At 40.5% G+C, this 20249-nt stretch overlaps 2 protein-coding genes and 1 pseudogene across 10 annotated transcripts in view; all 3 read right to left on the reverse strand.

Moving 5' to 3' along the window:
- Positions 1 to 8207, reverse strand: part of GPRASP2 (G protein-coupled receptor associated sorting protein 2) — a 136995-nt gene extending 128788 nt beyond the window's left edge. For 3 of the 9 annotated variants that reach the window (XM_047715358.1, XM_047715355.1, XM_047715357.1), the window contains exons 1-4: positions 8115 to 8202; positions 7836 to 7894; positions 5761 to 5860; positions 3928 to 3984 (exon numbers count right to left, since the gene is read on the reverse strand). The gene's annotated coding sequence lies outside the window, so the exon portion shown is untranslated. Of the gene's footprint in view, positions 1 to 3927; positions 3985 to 5760; positions 5861 to 7835; positions 7895 to 8114 lie in introns of all 9 variants that reach the window. The other 6 variants (XM_047715361.1, XM_047715360.1, XM_047715373.1 and 3 more) reach the window with 4 other exon arrangements.
- Positions 3521 to 5574, reverse strand: ARMCX5 (armadillo repeat containing X-linked 5; the record flags this gene model as incomplete). The annotated part of the gene is given in 3 exon segments (XM_047715374.1): positions 3521 to 5344; positions 5346 to 5412; positions 5415 to 5574. Coding segments are annotated over 3 exon segments (1683 nt in total), but the record flags the coding sequence as incomplete, so codon positions are not given.
- LOC125091463 (aspartate aminotransferase, mitochondrial-like) lies at positions 8100 to 19966 on the reverse strand (annotated as a pseudogene).
- Positions 19967 to 20249: the final 283 nt, after the last annotated feature.

Genomic DNA, 20249 nt, shown 5'->3' on the forward strand with positions numbered 1-20249 from the left:
CCAGGCATCCCAAAAGCTTCAATTCCTTAAGCTGAAGATAGGGGCATCTGGGTGACTCAGTTCATTATCTGCCTTTGGCTCAGGTCATGATCCCGGGATCCTGGGATAGACCCCACATCGGGCTCTCTGCTCAGCTGGGAGCCTGCTTCTCCCCCTGCTTGTGCTCTCTCCCTCTCTCTCTTTCTGTCAAAATAAATAAACAAAATATTTTTAAAAAGCTGAAGATAACAGGAGGAAAACCTGAAAATTCACAAATAAGTGGAAATTAAGCAACATGCTCCTGAACAACCAATGGATCAAAAATAAAATCAAAAAGTAAATTTAAAAAAATCTTCAAACAATGAAAGAGGAAACATGACATACCAAAATTTATAGGATGTATCAGCTTGTCTAAGAGGGAGATTTGTAGTAATAAACCCCTGTGCACTTGGTGGTAAGGTAAATTTCTTTAACCACTATAGAAAACAGTATGGAAGTTCCTTGAAGAATTAAAAATATAGGGGCACCTGGGTGGCTCAGTGAGTTAAGCCTCTGCCTTTGGCTCAGGTCATGTTCTCAGGGTCCTGGGATCAAGCCCCACATTGGGCTCTCTGCACAGCGAGGAGCCTACTTTCCCCTCTCTCTCTGTCTGCCTCTCTGCCTACTTGTGATCTCTCTCTGTGTCAAATAAATAAAATCTTTTAAAAAATAAAAATATAACTACCACATATCTAGCAATCCCACTTCTAGATATATATCTGAAAGAAATAAAATCATTTTCTCAAAGAGATCTTTACCTCCATGTTTACTGTAGCCTTATTCAAATTGCCAAGACATGGAAACAACTTAACTGTCCATTGACAGATGAATGGATAATGTAAATGTAGTGTATATACAAAATAATATTATTCAGCCACAAAACTGGAAATCCTCTCTTTAGGGACCCTAACAATGGACCTTGAGGGCATTATGCCATGTGAAATAAGCCAGACAGAGAAAGACAAATACAAAATATTCTTACTTATATGTGGAATCTAACAAAACAACTCACAGAAATATAGAGTAGCAATGGTGGTTGCCAGGGGCTGGGGATGGATGAGATGGGGAGATGTTTGTCAAAGGGTACAAATTTCCACCTATAAGATGAGTAAGTTCTGGTGATCTGATGTACAGTATGGTGACTATAAGTAATAATACTGTATTACACATATAAAAATTTTTAAGAGAGTAAATCCTAAATATTATCACCACAAAAATATGGTATTCATGTGATGGAATGGTGGTGTTAACTAACCTTATAGTGGTAATCATCTCACAATATATATGTATATCAAACCATGATTGTTATGTAACTTAAATTTACATATGTTATATATCAGTAATATCCCTGTAAACCTGGGGAATAAAAGAATCTTTGTTACTGACAAATTTGATACAGACGAATGTGACTTAGAATTCCAGACAACAGTGTTCCTAAAAATAAATCCAAGAATTTGCTAAAATATCCCACCTAATTAGAAATTGGGTATGTATTTCACTGCACACATGAAAACTTATATTATGGAAAAGAAAAGTAGGACACAGCCCTTTTTGGTAAGGCAACCTTTCAAAGAGAAAGGGAAGATGGAAAAATAAGAGGGAGCAAGGATGAGGGCAGAGAAACGTCACAGTTGTCATTCTAATGAAGTTCCCACTAACAGTGTGTGCTAACAGTCCAGGTGTGCTGTAGATTACTTGCTTTACTTCATGACAGGAAAGATGAGAAATCCATCCTGATTTTCACTCCCAGGCAGCAACATTTTAAGAGGAGTAATATCAGATCAACTCTGATACTTTTATTATTGTATTATTGATACTTTTATTATAATTTCCTGGAAATTATTTTTCCAGGAAAGGAGTGAAACAAGGAATGAGCAACAGGGTTTTGACTTCAAGCACACCCCAGGAACAATTTGGAAATAACTGTCTCCCATAATTCCCACCTAAGGGAGACCATCAGCTTCTTACTTTGACACAAATACCTGCATACCCCACACTCATTCTTCTCTTTAGCCAATGGAAAATTCCATAGCTGACTGTGTGCTCCATAGGGCATGAGGCACAGAGTATTTCCAAAGGGTCTGATCTAATTGTATTGGGAAGACCCAACTCTGAAATTAGTACACATGGCTGGAATTCCAAGGGACTAAAAAACAAATTATAAACAGGCACCTGGGTGGCTCAGTAGGTTGAGCATCTGATCTCAGTTTAGGTCTTGAACTCAGGGTCCTGAGTTCAAGCCCTGTATTGGGCTCCACACCAGGCACAAAGCCTACTTATAAAAAAATTACAAAGAACTTCAAAAATCATCTAAGTAGTAACTGCACATTGCAAAATTCCTACTTTTTTCACCCTTTAGTGCACATGTGTGGCCAGCTGTCCTTCATTTTAACTCCTAGATATATAAAAGATAGGTTTAGAACTGACCTTAATAGAAATTAAACTAGGCATGGCTTCTAAAACTAGGAATACATGAAACCTTATTGAGATTTTTCAGTTTAGGCCTTTCCCCAAATACATAAATTAGGAGCAAGAGGAAGTTCAAAAGAAAGACTAGTATTTATACATTGATCCTAATATCTGTATTTCCCAATTCTTGGCAGTAAAGGAAAGGGCCAATAACAGCAAAGGAGGCAAAGGTAACCCCAGATACCAATCTATACCCTGGAATTCTATGTCAGTAACCCCTAGCCAGAACATAGCTTTCGTTAAGTATAAACAGGAGGACCTGAAGAGGTATAGACCACATGGCTTTAGCTCCGTAAACTGCACAGATAGGATAACGGAATTAGGGGAATTAATTTATTCTTAACTACACACCCTTAAGGACTTCGGAGCCCTGCAGCTATCTCACTGAGCTCAGCTTGCTCAGCTTGCTCAGCTCCAAGCTACCTACCACCAAAGATAGGTGCAAATTATCAAGCCCAAAGCATTGGCCAGCAAACAAAAGCAAGGATGAGAGTAAACAGACACCAAGGTAGGACAAATGAGATTATTCATGAAGCAGCTTCTATAATTAGATCCAGGAAGACCTTCCTCTGAGGCCCAGGACTACAGGGAATGAAGCAGTAAACCTGGTCCCTTGATGGGGTACCTAGATTTTGAGGGCATGGTGGGGCTGGGTCCTTTCAGAACCATATTTCCATGGCTTTACTGAGTAGGGGTGAGAACCAGGAATCCTCCTGGGAGTTAAAAAGCTTCAAGATATCCTGATGAGAAATCCTGTGTTAAAGGGTAAACCCAAGTTCAGGGACTCAGACTGGAAAGAAAGAATCTGTGTTCCCTTTCTTCTAGGTCTGTGTCCTCGCCCCTTTCCCCAGATCTGCCCAGATGTCATCTAGTAGCACAGTCCTGTCTTCTTGTGTAGAGTGATTCCATTCCTTGAACATGTTGAAACTAGAAGATCTATCTATGCAAACTTGTTTTGTTTGTACCCTCCTACATACAGACAGTACTCTTTATCATCTTTGTGGTGATTGTGCTTTATCCTTCTGACTAGACTTCATTCAACTGAAAAACTAGGACAATGTTTTCACCAGTTTGAGCATGCAACTTTATTAACATGTAAATAAAGTCTCAAACGCATACATTTATGTCAATATAAAGCACAGAAATATAGCTTACTCAGAATGAATAGGTTAATTATCAGGTAATGTTGCAAAAATACTAAAAATATCTCCATTTATATAGCACAATAAAAATGAACATTCAAGTTCTCAAGATCACTTGGTATCCATAAAGTTGCCTCCTTCAATCAATACAAATAACATAAATATTGAACTTAGATGAACTTACAGTTAAAATATGCATGGCTTCATATTACAACACCAAAAAAAAATTGTTCACAATTTTGTAAGAACATACAACCATTCAGAGTTTCAGTATTAATCGTATAACTTTATCTCTCACCTCAGGATCACTGTGATCTGCTAAGTCTTGGAGTTTCTGACCAAACTCTTTTGCTTCCTGGAATATGGAAATAAGCTCAGATTTAGTGAACTCTTCCTTGGTAAACAGCTTCGCCTTCTTTTTGAATTGGAAATTTATATTCTCAAATATTTCAATGATATTAAGAATATTGGCCTTTGACTCATTCTTGTTAAAGGGCGCAACCAATGATGATAGTACTTTGGCACTAATCAGTTCTCTTGTATTGGCTTGATTTTTGGACAAGCGCAAGAACACTTTTAAAACATAAAACTTGGTTTTGACACTTCCCTTGTTTAACAAGGTAAGAAAATCTGGAATGTAATTAGCAATTATATGGTGATCCTCAAATTTCACACTTAGGTGCACTAATAATTTTAGTCCAGCCAGTTGCACGGGGGAGTTCAATGGGTAAGAGATTATGTCCCTACAAACTAAATGTATGTACGACTCTGCTGGTTTTGGTTCTTCAGAAGACTCAGAGTTGTCATCTACCATATTTAAAGCTCTAGGGTGTTCTGTAACATTGGGATTATTGACCAAGTTTTCAATCATAACAGTAATACCTACATCATGAATTATATCTTGGGTAAATGGATAAGCCGGACTGATGCCCATTATCATAGTAGCTATTTCATGAATAAAAGGATCCTTAGTTAACTTAAGTAGGGCAACGAGTTTATCAAATTCTTTAGGCTCTAAACTAAAGTCACGTGATTTACAGCGGCAGGCTCTTGGATTGGGCCCATACTTTTCCCTATACTTAACCTGTTTTTTGATCTCAGCTAAGGTTTGGAAGTAAGGCCCATTATAGGGCGGGATCTTGGTCAGAGGCCGAATCCCCAGAGGAGTTTCAATCAAGGTCTCAACCAGAGTCCAATTCCCTTCTGGAGGCAAGGATGGCTCCCCTCCTTCTATTGGGACTAGGACACTATACCTGGCTCTTGACCATGCTGCTGCTTTTTGTTTTATAGTGAGTTCTGGTTTGGGAATGGGCTTGGCCTTTTCCTGGATCTTAGGTGGAGGCTTATAAACTTGAGAAGGGGTCTCCTCTTCAGGCCAGAACCAGGATCCTACACTAGGTTCTTCTCCGGTCCAGAACCAGGAGCAGACATTTTCTTCATCCTTATCAATGGACTCGGTTACAATACCAGCTCTGTCCTCAGCCCCAGCCCTGAATTTGATGCCGTCCTCTCTCTTTCTCTGGGGCCTGGACTCAATATTGGCTTTATCATCAGCCTTGGCAAAGGACCTGATATTGGCTTCACTTCCAGCACGAGCCTTGACTTCATATTTGGTCACTGCACTGACCCTGGCCATAGGCATCACCTTTGACTTGCTTTGGGGCACTGTACCAGGTTCTGCCATGGATTTTGCCTTAGTCTCAGACATGACTCCATTCTGTCATAGCTTCCATCTTGCCCACATTCCTTGTCATAGCCACGGCCTCAGTGTAGGTCACTGTGTCCTGGCCACTGCTCCATCCCCAGCCTTGGCCTGGGTCACTGGTCCTGTTTTCAGTTCTGCCTCAGCCACTGCCTTGGCCTGGATCTTAGCCTTGGCTCTAGTGTTGGCAGGGCCACTGATTCGAGCTTTTAGGGCAGCTCCAGCTCCTGCTCTGCTCCTGCCTTAGCCTCAGAGCCAGTCATGATCCAAGTTAAAGGCAAGGCCAAGTTATATACCCCAACCCCGTCTCAACCTTGACTGAAGTTCTGTCCCAGGTTGGTGTTTTCATACAAAGTCCATTCGTCACTCGGCCCCCTTTCCAACTACAGGCTCTGCCAATGATATAAACAACGTGCAGAGGAAGCTCACTCAGGTAAGGGAAGAATGGCTGTGTGCCTGAGCGCAGCCCTGTGGAGGGTGGTGGTCTTCAGCCACTCCAAGGACACCAGATCTGCCACTGAAGTTGGACCTAGGGGTGGAGGAAGGAAATGGGGCTTTGAGACGCTTCCAATTTATGTTGATTAGTACAGAGAGACAGGAGAGTATGAACATTCAGTCCTAAGTGGGAGAGGTAGATAATAATCAAACTCTCTCCTCATTTCACACTCTCTACAAAACCGCAGGTGCTACTAATCTTCTTTCCAGACACAAAACAGGAATATGGAGAGTGGGAAAGCTTAATGGAGGTGAGAGAGACTGAGGAATCCCTGGTCTGGCTCTTTATCCCTGCTGGACTCCTACTTCATCTTATATGTCTACTGGGGAAGTCTCCATACTCATACCAAACTCAGTGATCTGGAGTAATTTTCTTCTCCTTGATTCCAATGTTGACAAGCCCTACAGCAAACCTACAGGCAGATCTATGGACAAATAAACAGGATATGGAAACTGACCTCTTGGTAGAAAGACCTTGGTCCTTGATCCCTCTATTTATAGTCTGTCTGGTGTTTCCCTCCTTCTGTCCCATACCACCATTACCCTAATTCAGGACTGATCCTCTGTCTCCTTGCTGCCCACCAGTTTACTGTTCAGTGACTGTCCTTGCATTTCTCTAGTTTAAAATTGGCCTGGGTGAAGCATAAGAATAAGAAAAGCAAGTTGGAAATCAGAAAAACAAGTGTTACCCTTCTATACTCCCGAAGCATTCAAAGATTCCCAACTAAATTAGCAGGGGACCAAAGAGGGATTTGTAAACTGGCAAAACAAAAGAGAATAGAATTTCCAAGTCTCAATCTTCTCCTGTCCACCTACCCTCACACCAATTCTAACAGACACAGGGCATGTTTCTCTTTTTCATTGTTTACCAGGTTCAAGTTGGGTTACTTGAACTTGGGTTCAAGTTGCAAACTTTCATAACAACTGAGAGTTCCACAGACCTGGGGATGGGTCTATACCCAGGGTGTCACAAATGCAGAGATAAATAAATAAATAAAGTCACAGGAGACAATGGAGACTGAGTCCTTGGTAGAGATCAGCACCTGGGACACTGACCCTTTCTGGAAATAGGTACCTGTTTGCCAAAATTTTCTATGGCCCTTTCTTTCTCCTTCTCCCTCCAAGTTCCTCTGCTCCATCCCAAAAGTCTGCTAATTCTCCTGCACAGCCAACTCAAACATCCCCGCAAGATAGTGGTGGTGGTGGTAGAGATGGAATGCTCAGACAAGCCATGGAAGCTGGCTGGAAATCAATGAAAAGTATTATCTCCAAATTTCATCTAAGATTTTATGCCTCCTTCCTCTCCCAAAAGCCTAACATTTTCTGCAATACAACAGGAGTAACGGAGGGCTGTCTGGAAAGCATGCACAAAGGGAATCTAGAGTTTTCCCCAGAATCCTGCCTGTTTGAGTCTTAGCCATCTACCAACTCCAAGCACTGCCCACTCTGCAAAAATCAGGCCAAGTTTCCTTTTCTTATCCCCTCCCTTTGAGGTCCACAGCCTTCTACAGATCTTTACAAAAACATGCTGTACCGAAAATTTAGGAACAGACCGAAATATATAAATGCATGATACACACCTAAGGACCAAACGAAAACACAATGGGAGAGACTCGGTTATTAATGGTCAGACTAGTAGGACAGGAGAACATTTTCTAATCCAGGACTTTGATTATCAAACACAACTTCCCTTTTACACTCTCTCCCAGGGGTTCCCTGACAACTGCTCTCACCAACAGCAGCAGCCCCTCCTCCTATTACATAAACCGCCATTTCTGCGCTAGAAGCCGCCGTTATACTCCTTTACCTTCCCAAACACGGTCGGAGGTGATTAGTGTCTGGAAATCAAGCTAGCAATATCATTTTAAATTTATAGTTGCGTACCACTCAAATTAACCGTGTCCCCCTCTCCCTCTCACCGCCCGCGCCCCACGACCAGATTACGTATCCCACATTCCTCTCTGATACCCATATCCACACTCCCAAGCGATGCCCGCCTTCTCACTGACCTGCTCTGCTTGGATCAGAGACAGTTTTCTTATTTCCTTGCCTCAAGGGGTGCCGTGCCCTACAGAAAGAGGGACGGACAGTCAGATGGACACGAGAACACGAGACAATGGCGGCGACTGTGTTTGGGGATTGGCCCGGCACCTGGGATTTAGGACGCGAAACCTGCTTTGTCAGATTAAGGGCCTTAACTGGCAAACAATTGCCACTTTTTGGTACTCCCTTCCTCCCATCCCCAAAGCTCCTCCGAGACCCACGCCTAGTGACTAATTAACTGCTACCTTTTCTTCCGCAGACTCTGCTTTGCCACGTCCCCTGTACCCAAATCTGCAGAGGGAGGAGCTAGAGAGCGGTGTAAGAGGATCCGGCCTCACGAAAGCGGAGTGATACCAAGCTTTGCACAGCACCACCCCGCCCTCTGTCGGTGAGCTCAACCCTAGCCTTTTCTCATCTTGGTAAGGGCTGGGGCGACATCTGAACCTAGAGAAAGAAGCGCAATACAGAGAGAAGCAGACCAGTAGCAAAGGGTCTCAGCATTACTTGCCCTCTTTTAGGTTCTCCCCCAACCAAGCCTATATATTTTTTTCTTCTTGAACTGAAACGCATGCGGATTTGGGGCGGTTTCATTGCTGACTCCACGCCAGGCCGAGCATGCGGAAGGATACCGCAGGGTTGTGTTTATGCATTGATTTCGCCAAAGTCCTAGGCCTACATAACTAGGGGGCTTGGGGAAGGAATAAGAGCGTGGCGGGGAAGGTGGGGGAGCTCAAGACTGAGAGAAGAGGGTACATTCTAATCTATTCCAAAAGTTGTGTCCTTCTATGAGAGAAGACCCTCCAAGCTGCTGCTCCAAGCACTAAATTCTCTGCACAAAATGGGCTACGGTGGGCTTGGTGTCTGGAAAACCACCCTGGTCTGACTTGCTGATCCATGTCAAATATCTTAGTCTTTTATTGTTCCTCTCCTCTACGGCTCTCATGTTATTGCCTACAATATTTCTTGCACTGAAATAGTTGAAGGTAAGCTGGGAGAAAGATATAGGGGAATTAGTGATGGATAAGAGAAACATATTAATACCAATCTACCCCTGTGTGTACATATGCCATTCTCAAGCCCTGCCTCCCCTCCTGATGTCCACAATATTCCCTGGACCTAAATATGCATGGTCCTGAGCATGTGCATGAGGAAAACAACTCTGCAGTCATGAAAGAGGTTTAATAGTTACATAACTTTGTACCTGTAAACCACTTGTGCTGGAGGATCTATAGTGGCCTTCCCAAGTTTTTTCACTCTTCATGGGCCATGGAAGAGAAGAAGGTAGGAAGGGGCTCCCACGGAGGCCTCACCACTGCCTTCTAAAAGAAAGCAGATCTCACCCTCTAACCCGAAGAAACAAACTACTGGCCTGTGCCATGTCTTTCTGCCACACTGCCTTTTTTTCTCGCTTACATTGTATCATTTCCAGACCCCTACAGTTGCCCAAGAAAAAGGGCCTGTTTCTGTAAGGATCCAGACCGGGGCATGCAGTCCTCTCTGTCACCTCACACCCAGGTGTCAGGAGCTAGTTAGGAGAGGTTCTAGCTTCTCTTCCACACTCCTCTCTAAGGTAAAGGGATACTACCAATGTACTTCTCAAGACAGAACCTAGCTCCTTTTCTCCCACCTGCCTAATGAACGTATTTGCTCTTTCTCCCTGAATATATAAAATTCTTTGAATTTCCATTCCAAGTAGTATCAGGAGGGAATTTGAATTATACTGTAAGTTCCACGAAGGAAGAGCCCCTTTCTCAGTCTTGGTTCACCACTGTATCCTCAGTGTCACACATGAAAGAAAGAGTAGTCAGTTAATAGTTGAAGGAGGTGAGGGCCACTGAGTCATGAGGATACCATGGTATCTTCTGATGGTTGTAGACCAATATCTGTTTATAAGTGTGTCTTTGTCTTTGATGTCTATAACCCCAGGACTTAGTCTAGAGTCTGTCACACAGGAGATGTTTTATATGTAATTTTTCCATGGAGGAAGGAAGAAATAGTTTACTAAAATATATTTTAGAAAGAAACATAGGGTATCTTAATATCTCATACTGTAATAATATTTAGTGGATACATATAATTTGGATTTGGTGGTTTGTTACTCTTTTTTTCTCCTCTATTGATGTTTATAATTATGCCTTACTAAGTTCCCGAATATATAGCAAACGCCTATGAATTTGTAAAGTAAAGATAATGACCAACAATCCAATGGAAAAATAAATGAACTGACTGTTCATTAAAAAGACAAGTCAATGTTTTATAAGTATATAAGACAATATTTCATTTCACTGATAATGTAAATGCAAGTTATACTTACAGTGATAAATTGTTTCTCTTCTATCATATTGACAAAGAAAGAAAATTTGGAAACAAAGCATATTGGAGAAGAGGTGAGAAAACTGGCATTCCTATATGTTACCAGTTGGAATATAAATTGTTTCACCCTCTGTGAAGGTTATTTGGCAATGTTTATCAAAATGCAAATGCACGTAACCATTGACCAGCAATTATCCTTTAAGAATCTATCCTAATGGGGATGCCTGGGTGGCTCAGTTGCCTTTGGTGCAGGTCATGACCCCAGAGTCCTGAGATCGAGTCCCGCATGGGGTTCCCTGCTCAGTTGGGAATCTGCTTCTTCCTCTATCTGCTGCTCCCCCTGCTTGTGCTCACTCTCTCTCTCTGACAAATAAATAAATAAAACCTTAAGAAAAATAAAATGGACATACAGAAATCTGTTGCATTTGAATACACCAATAATGAAGCAGCAGAAAGAGAAATCAAGGAATTGATTACATTATAATTACACCAAAATCCATAAACTAAAAAAAAGAAAAAAATTAACCAAAGAGGTAAAAGATCTGTACTCTGAAAACTATAGAATACTGATGAAAGAAATTGAGTTGAAGAGGACACACACAAAAAATGGAAAAATATTCCATGCTAATGGATTGCAAGAACAAATATTATTAAAATGCCTAGTCTACCAAAGCAATCTACACATTTAACACAATCCTATCAAAATACCACCAGCATTTTTCAGAGAGCTAAAACAAACCATTCAAAAATTTGTACAGAATCACAAAAGACTCTGAATACCCTTTTCTTGAAAAAGATAAGCAATACTAGAGGCATCACAATTCTAGATTTCAAGCAATAATACAGTGCTGTAGTCATCAAAACAGTATGGTACTAGCACAAAAACAGACACATAGATCAATGAAACAGAATAGAGAACCCAGAATTAGACCCACAACTATATGGCCAACTAACCTTCCAGAAAACAGGAAAGAATATCCAATTGAGAAAAGATAGTCTCTTTAACAATAGGTGTTGGAAAAACTGGACAGCAACATGCAGAAGAATGAAACTGGACCTCTTACAGAATACACAAAAACAAATTCAATATGGATGAAAGAGCTAAATATGGGACAGTAAACCATCAAAATCCTAGAGGAGAAAATGGCAGCAACCCATGCTGCCATGGGTTGGCAGCAACTACTCTAACCTCTGCAACAGCAGCTTCTTACTATACAGGTTTCAGGAGGCAAGGGAAACAAAAGCAAACATGAACTGTTGGGACTTCATCAAGATAAAAGGCTTCTGCACAGCAAAGGAAATAATCAATAAAACTAAAAGGTAACCTATGGAATGGGAGAAGATATTTGAAAATGACATATATGATAAAGGGTTAGTGTGCAAAATCTATAAAGAACTTATCAAATTCAACACCCCAAAAAATAAATTATCCAGTTAAGAAATGGGCAAAAGACATGAATAGACATTTTGCCAAAGGAGACATACAGATGGCTAACAGACATATGAAAAGATGCTCAACATCATTCATCATCAGATAAGATACCACCTCCCACTTGTCAGAAAGGCTAAAATTAACAATACAGGGAACAACAGATGTTGGCCAGGATGCAGAGAAAGGGGAACTCTCTTACATTGTCAGTGGGAATGCAAACTGGTGCAGCCACTCTGGAAAACAGTGTGGAGGTTCCTCAAAATGTTAAAAATAGAACTATCCTATAACCCAGCAATTGCACTACTAGGTATTTATCCAAACACACAAAAAAATTCTGATTTGAAGGTGCACATGCATCCTGATGCTTATAGCAGCATTATCGACAATAGCCAAATCATGGAAAAGCCCAATATCCATTGACTGATGAACAGATAAAGAAGAAGTGATATATATACACAATGGAATATTATTCTGCCATAAAAAATGAACACTTGCCATTTGCAACAAAGTGGATGGAGCTAGAACGTATTATGCTAAGTGAAATAAGTCTGTTAGAGAAAGACAAATACCACATAATGTCCCTCATTTCTGAAATTTAATAAACAAATCAGATGAACATAGGGGAAGTTTAAAAAAGAGGGAAACAAACTGTAAGAGACTCTTAACTATAGAGAACAAACTGAGGGCTGATGTAGGGGGGTGGGCAGCAGAAGGCCTAAACAGATGATGGGTAAAAAAGAAGTCACTTGTTGACGTGGATGAACTAGAGGGTATTATGCTTAGCAAAATAAGTCAGTCGGAGAAAGACAACTATCATATTATCTCCCTGATATGAGGAAGTGGAGATGCAATGGGGGGGGGGTTGGGGGATTGGAAAAGAATAAATGAAACAAGATGGGATTGGGAGGGAGACAAACCAAAAGAGACTCTCAGTGTCACAAACAAACTGAGGGTGGCTGGGGGGGAGGGGGTAGGGAGAGGGTAGTGGGGTTATGGACATTTGGGAGGGTATGTGCTATGGTGAGTGCTATGAAGTCTGTAAACCTGGCGATTCACAGACCTGTACCCCTGGGGCTAATAATACATTATATGTTTATAAAAAAAATAAAAAAATTTAAAAAAGGAGTCACTTGTGATGAGCACTGGATATGACACATAAGTGATAAATCACTAAACTCTACACCTAAAACCAATTTTACCATGTATGCTAACTAGAATTGAAATAAAAATATTGCAATATTTAACACAAAAGAGAGACAGTGTACCCAAATAAAATCACAACTGAAAGAGGAGAAATAACAGCCAACACAGAAATATAAAAGTTTGTAAGAGAACATTATGAAAAAAATAAATGCACCATTTATTGAAGAGACTGTTTTTTTTTTCCACTGTATATTTTTTCCTGCTTTTCTTGAAGATTATTTGTTGGAGAGGATGTGAAGAAAGGGGAACCCTCTTACACTGTTGGTGGGAATGCAAGTCAGTGCAGCCACTTTGAAAAACAGTGTGGAGGTTCCTTAAGAAATTAAAAATAGATCTTCCCTATGACCATGAAATTTCAGATACAGATGTAGTGAAAATAAGGGCCATCTGTACCCCAATGTTCATAGCAGCAATGGCCACAGTCACCAAACTGTGGAAAGAACCAAGATGCCTTTCAATGGACAAATGGATAAAGAAGATATGGTCCATATGTGCCATGAAGTATTATGCCTCTATCAGAAAGGACGAATACCCAACTTTTGTATCAACATGGATGGGACTGGAAAAGATTGTGCTAAGTGAAATAAGTCAAGCAGAGACAATTATCATATGGTTTCACTTATTTGTGGAGCATAATGAATAACACGGAGGACATGGGGAGAGGAAGAGGAGAAGTGAGTTGGGGGAAACTGGAGGGAGAGACAAACCATGAGAGACTGGATTCTGAGAAACAACTGAGGGTTTTGGAGGGGAGAAGGGTAGGGGTTGGGTGAGCCTGGTGGTGGGTATTATGGAGGGCAGGTATTGCATGGAGCACTGGGTGTGGTGCATAAACAATGAATTCTAGAACACTGAAAAGAAATTATTTTAAAAAATGAAACAAACAAACAAAAAAAGAAATAGAAAATTGAACATAGAAATTACCAGCAAGGAAATTGAATCAGTAATCAAAAACTCCCAACAACAACAACAAAAAACCCCAGGAACAGATGGCTTCAAAGGCAAATTCTACAGAACATTTAAGGAAGAATTAATACCTATTCTCTCAAAATATTCCCCCAAAAAAATGGAGGAGAAAGGAAAACTTCCAAATTCATTTTATGAGGCCAGTATTACCCTGATATCAAAACCAGATGAAGACACCACAAAAGAGAAATACAGGTCATTATGTCTGATTAATATACATATGTCTGATGAACATATATGCAAAAATCCTCAACAAAATCCTAGCGAACTGAGTTCAACAGTACATGAAAAAAAGCATTCATCACAATCAAGTAAGATTTATTCCTTGGAAGCAATCATGGGTCAATATTCACAAAGCAATCAATGTGATACATATCAATATGAAAAAGGATAAAAAACATATGATCATTTCAATAGATTCAGAAAAAGTACTTGACAAAGTACAACATCCATTCATGATTAAAAACCCTCAGCAAAGTAGGTTTAAAGGAACATACCTCAACATCATAGTCAATGGGAAAATACTGAGAACCTTCCTGCTAAGGTCAGGAGCAAGACACGGGTGTCCACTCTTTCCACTTTTATTCAGTATAGTACTGGAAGTCCTAGCCACAGCAATCAGACAACAAAAAGAAATTAAAAGGCATCCAAATTTTGAGAAAGTGGTAAAACTTACACTATTTTCAGATGACATAATAATATATATAGAAAATACTAAAGACTTCACCAAAAAACTACTAGAACTGAAAATGAATTCGGTAAAGTTGCAGGATACTAAATCAATGTAGATAAATATATTGCATTCTTATACACTAATAATGAAGTAACTTAAAGAGAAACTAAGAAAACAATCACATTTACAATTACATCAAAAACCATAAGAGGGGCACCGAGGTGGCTCAGTGGGTTAAGCCTCTGCCTTCAGCTCAGGTCATGATCTCAGTGTCCTGGAATTGAGCCCCGCATCAGGCTCCCTGTTCAGCGGGGAGCCCGTTTCTCTCTCTCTCTCTCTCTGCCTGCCTCTCCGCCTACTTGTGATCTCTGTCTGTCAAATAAGTAAAAAAATCTTAAAAAAATCCCATAAGATACCTAGATCAAAAGCTTCTGCACAGCAAAGGAAACAGTCAACAAAACAAAGAGGCAACCCACAGAATGGGAGAAGATATTTGCAAATGACAGTACAGAAAAAAAGTTGATATCCAGGATCTATAAAGAACTCCTCAAACTCAACACACACAAAACAGACAATCATATAAAAAATGGGCAGAAGATATGAACAGACACTTCTCCAATGAAGACATACAAATGGCTATCAGACACATGAAAAAATGTTCATCATCACTAGCCATCAGGGAGATTCAAATTAAAACCACATTGAGATACCACCTTATACCAGTTAGAATGGCCAAAATTAGCAAGACAGGAAACAACATTGTGTTGGAGAGAATGTGGAGAAAGGGGAACCCTCTTACACTGTTGGTGGGAATGCAAGTTGGTGCAGCCACTTTGGAGAACAGTGTGGAGATTCCTCAAGAAATTAAAAATAGACCTTCCCTATGACCCTGCCATTGCACTACTGGGTATTTACCCCAAAGATACAGATGTAGTGAAAAGAAGGGCCATCTGTACCCCAATGTTTATAGCAGCAATGGCCATGGTCGCCAAACTGTGGAAAGAACCAAGATACCCTTCAATGGACGAATGGATAAGGAAGATGTGGTCCATATATACTATGGAGTATTATGCCTCCATCAGAAAGGATGAATACCCAACTTTTGTAGCAACATGGACAGGACTGGAAGAGATTATGCTGAGTGAAATAAGTCAAGCAGAGAGAGTCAATTATCCTATGGTTTCACTTATTTGTGGAGCATAACAAATAGCATGGAAGACAAGGGGAGATGGAGAGGAGAAGGGAGTTGAGGGAAATTGGAAGGGGAGGTGAACCATGAGAGACTATGGACTCTGAAAAACAACCTGAGGGTTTTGAAGGGGCGGCGGGTGGGAGGTTGGGGGAACCAGGTGGTGGGTATTAGGGAGGGCACGGATTACATGGAGCACTGGCTGTGGTGCAAAAACAATGAATACTGTTATGCTGAAAAGAAATCTAAAAAATAAATAAATAAAAAGACACATAGAACAATGGAACAGAATAGAGTCCAGAATGGACTCTCAAACCTATAGTCAACTAATTATCAAAAGCAGGGAAGAATACCCAATGGGAAAAAAGTCTCTTCAACAAATGACTTTGGGAAAATTGGACAGCCACATGCAGAAGAGTGAACCATTTTCTTACACCATATTCAAAAATAGACTTAAAATGGATGAAAGAACTAATCTAAGACAGGAATCCATCACAATCCTCGAAAAGAACAAAGGCAGCAACCTCTTCAACTTTAGCCACAGTAACTTCTAGTTAGACATGTCTCCAAAAGCAAGGGAAACAAAGGCAAAAGTGAGCTATTGGGATTCATCAAGTTAAAAGCTTTTGCACAGCAAAGGAAACAGTCAAAAAAACTAAAAGACAACCTACAGAATGGAAGATTTTTACAAATGTTTTATCAGAGAAAGGGTTGGCATCCAAAATCTAAAAAGAACTTATCAAACTCTACACCCAAAGAATAAATAATTCCGTCAAGAAATGGGCAGAAGACATGAACAGACATTTCTTTAAAGAAGACATGCAAATGGGTAGTTCTATTTTCAACTTTTTGGGGAACCTCCATGCTGTTTTCCAGAGTGGTTGCACCAGCTTGCATTCCCACCAACAGTGTAGGACAGTTCCCCTTTCTCTGCATCCTCACCAGCATCTGTTGTTTCCCGAGTTGTTAATTTTAGCCATTCTGACTGGTGTGAGGTGGCATCTCATTGTGGTTTTGATTTGTATTTCCCCCATGCCGCTTTTTCACGTGTCTATTGGCCATCTGGATGTCTTCTGTGCAGAAATGTCTGTTCATGTCCTCTATTTCTTGATTGGATTATTTGTTCTTTGGGTGTTGAGTTTGATAAGCTCTTTATAGATTTTGGATACTAGCCCTTTATCTGGTATGTCGTTTGCAAATATCTTCTCCCATTCTTTCAGTTGTCTTTTGGTTTTGTTAACTGTTTCCTTTACTGTGCAAAAGCTTTTGATCTTGATGAAGTCCCAATTGTTCATTTTTGCCCTTGCTTCCCTTTTCTTTGGCAACGTTCCTAGGAAGGAGTTGCTGTGGCTGAGGTCAAAGAGGTTGCTCACTGTGTTCTCCTCAAGGATTTTGATGGATTCCTTTCTCACATTGAGGTTCTTCATCCATTTTGAATCTATTTTTGTTGTGGTGTAAGGAAGTGGTCCAGTTTCATTTTTCTGCATGTGGCTGTCCAATTTTCCCAACACCATTTGTTGAAGAGGCTGTCTTTTTTCCATTGGACATTCTTTCCTGCTTTGTCAAAGATTAGTTGACCATAGAGTTGAAGGTCTATTTCTGGACTCTCTATTGTGTTCCATTGATCTATGTGTCTGTTTTTGTGCGAGGACCATACTGTCTTGATGATGACAGCTTTGTAATAGAGCTTGAAGTCCAGAATTGTGATGCCACCAACTTTGGCTTTCTTTTTCAATATTCCTCTCACAGAGACTCTTGTAGGTAATGTTTTCATGCCGGATCAGCAGAGGTGCCCCAACACCATAAGGTGCTTCAGTTAAGGCTTCTGAAATATTGGTTACAATGGCATGATTGACAGGGCTATTTTTGGGGGGAGGCTATGTCTTTCTTGTACATGTAAACTCTTTTGGAACAGCTGGAGTTAAAGATGAGCAGGAGTTTGGTTTTGAGAGACAGAGTTTCAAGCATCAGCCACAGATGCCTCTGCCCTATTTCACTACAGGTTCTTTTCTGATAAACAGATTCAATGGTTGAGTGTTAATTACTGTGGTTGAAAGAAATGACCTGCTCACAACCATCAACCCTCCTTCTCCCTCAATGTGAATCTCACAACAGCAGATGCTGTAGACAGGAAGGTTGTCTGTGTTTCTTTTCACCAGGGAAATTACTTTGGTGACCTGGTGAATGGCATGGCCAAGATAGTCCACGTTGTCCAAGGTGACCCCTGCCACAGAGATGTGGCCATCCTTTGTCATGTAGGTGGAGAACTCCTTGGTCACCCTCTCCACCTGTTCAGGCTTTAGTCCTGTGAAACGAAACATGCCAATCTGGTCAGTGATGTGCTGGCAGAAGTGGAGGAAGCCCTCCTTCTTGAGGCTGGAGACCAGCTGAGTCCACATGCTAGTGATGTGGTAGCCCATGCCTGTTACTTCCTGCAACCATTGTTTTCACATGTCAGGGCTGGTCAGAATGATCAATGCAATCCAAATCCCACTGACTGGAGGGTTGGGATACATGGGAGAGGTCAAGATCTTCAACTGTGACTCCACTCTTTTGGCTTCATCAGTATCTTTACAGACCACAGTGAAGGTTCCCACATGCTCACTGTATAAGCCTGTGTTCTTCGCATAGGATTGGCAGAGACAAACATTAATGCCCTGTTCAATGAAGATGAAGTGGCATGTATCCCAGGCATCCTTGTTGCCATCACCACTGGCAAAGCCTTGGTAGGCCATGCCAAAGAATACAAAGATATTGTTTTTCTTCACCACAGTTGCTATTTCCTTCCATTGCTCAGGGTAAAAGTCCATTCCTGTGGGATTATGGGCACAGACATGCAGAAGAACATTTTGCTGTAGCATTTTTTAAATGTCCTCTAGAGTGCTTATGAAGTCACAGCTGCACGTCTTGGGGTCTTAGTATCAATAACCATGCAACTGCATGCCAGCGTCCCTGAAGATAGGTGTATGATTTCCCTAGGATGGTTTGGGCAGAAAGACATCTCGGCTGAACTTAAAAAACCTTGCAGTAAACTGTCTCTAATTCTCAAGGTCCTGGTTCCAGAAATGGCCTGCTTAGTGACATACCTGCTACTTTTCAAGACTTCATTGTTCTCATCCAGGGCTAGTTATACAAATGCCTTGCAAAATTCAGCAACTCCCATGATGGGCAGGTATTCTTTGTCTACATTTTTTTGCAGCAATTTTGATCTTTGCCTTCTGGATACTAGGGAGCACATAAGGCTTTCCATATCATCTGGGTAGGCACCATATTCCAATTTTTATTTATCTTTATTTATTTATTTATTTATTTTGCTGTTGGTGTCTCTCTTAAAGGCTTCTGTAACTCCCAGGATGGGCTCTGGGGGCCCCATCTCCACATGCCCACATGGATCCAGCAGGATCTGGCTCTGGTAGGAGTCATAGCAGTGAGGCCTGGGTGGAAAATAGTGGCAACACGAGACAGGATGCAGCTGGAGTGCAGGAGGGCTGTGGTGGGTGGTGAGAAAGCAGAGGGTAGCTACAGGAAGGAGCAGCAGGCACAGACATCTTTCAAAAGATTTTTATAGTAATTTATGTTTGTATATGGTGTGAGATGGGGTACACACTGATTCTTTTGTGAGTGGAGGTCCAGTTGTTCCTTAGCTAGTTGTTGAAAAGACTATTCTTTACACTGAATATTTTTAGCACTCTGGTTGAAAATAAATTGTCCATAAAGGTGAGGGTGTGTGTGTGTGTGTGCATGTGCGTGTGTGTGTGTGTATGAACTTTAATTCTATTAATTAATCTATATGATATCTTTAAGTCAGTTCCATGTAGTATTGATAACTTTAGCTTAGTAGTAAGTTTTTTATGGAATTATGAGTCTTCCACCTTTGTTCTTCAAGAACATTTTATCTATTCTGGGTCCATTGCATTTTCATATGAATTTTAGGATTAACTCATCAATTTATAAAAGAAACAAGCTGGGATTTTGATATGGATTGTGCTGAATCTGTATATTATTTTGGGGTATATTGCCATCTTAACAATATTAAGTCTTCTGATTTAGGGGCATGGGATTCTTTCTACTTATTTAGAAATTAATCTAAGATTAATCTAAGATTTTAGAAAAAAATCTTAAAATTTACTTCAACAATGTTTTGCAGATTTTGGAGTATACATTTTATATTTCTTTTGTTAAATTTGATTCCTAAGTATGTTATTTAATTTTTTTATTGACGTATTATTGATGCACAATATTATAGTAGTTTCAGGTGTACAACATAGTGCTTTGACAAGTCTATACATTATACTATACTCACCATAACTGTAGCTACCATCTGTCCCTATACAATGCTATTATAATACATTGACCATATTTCCTATGCTGTACCTTTTAGCCCTGTGACTTATTCATTCCACAGTGGGAAGCCTGTACCTCCCACTCCCCTTCACCCATTTTGACCACCTCCCCTCCCTCCTCCCTTCTGGTAACCATCCATTTGTTCTCTGTATTTATGGGTCTGTTTCCTAAGTATGTTATTTTTTAACATTATTATAAATGGAATTATTTACTTAATTTCATTTTCTGGCAGTTCATTACTAGTGTATGGTATTAAAATT

Source organism: Lutra lutra, chromosome X (assembly GCF_902655055.1).
Source record: "Lutra lutra chromosome X, mLutLut1.2, whole genome shotgun sequence".
Lineage (NCBI taxonomy): Eukaryota > Metazoa > Chordata > Mammalia > Carnivora > Mustelidae > Lutra > Lutra lutra.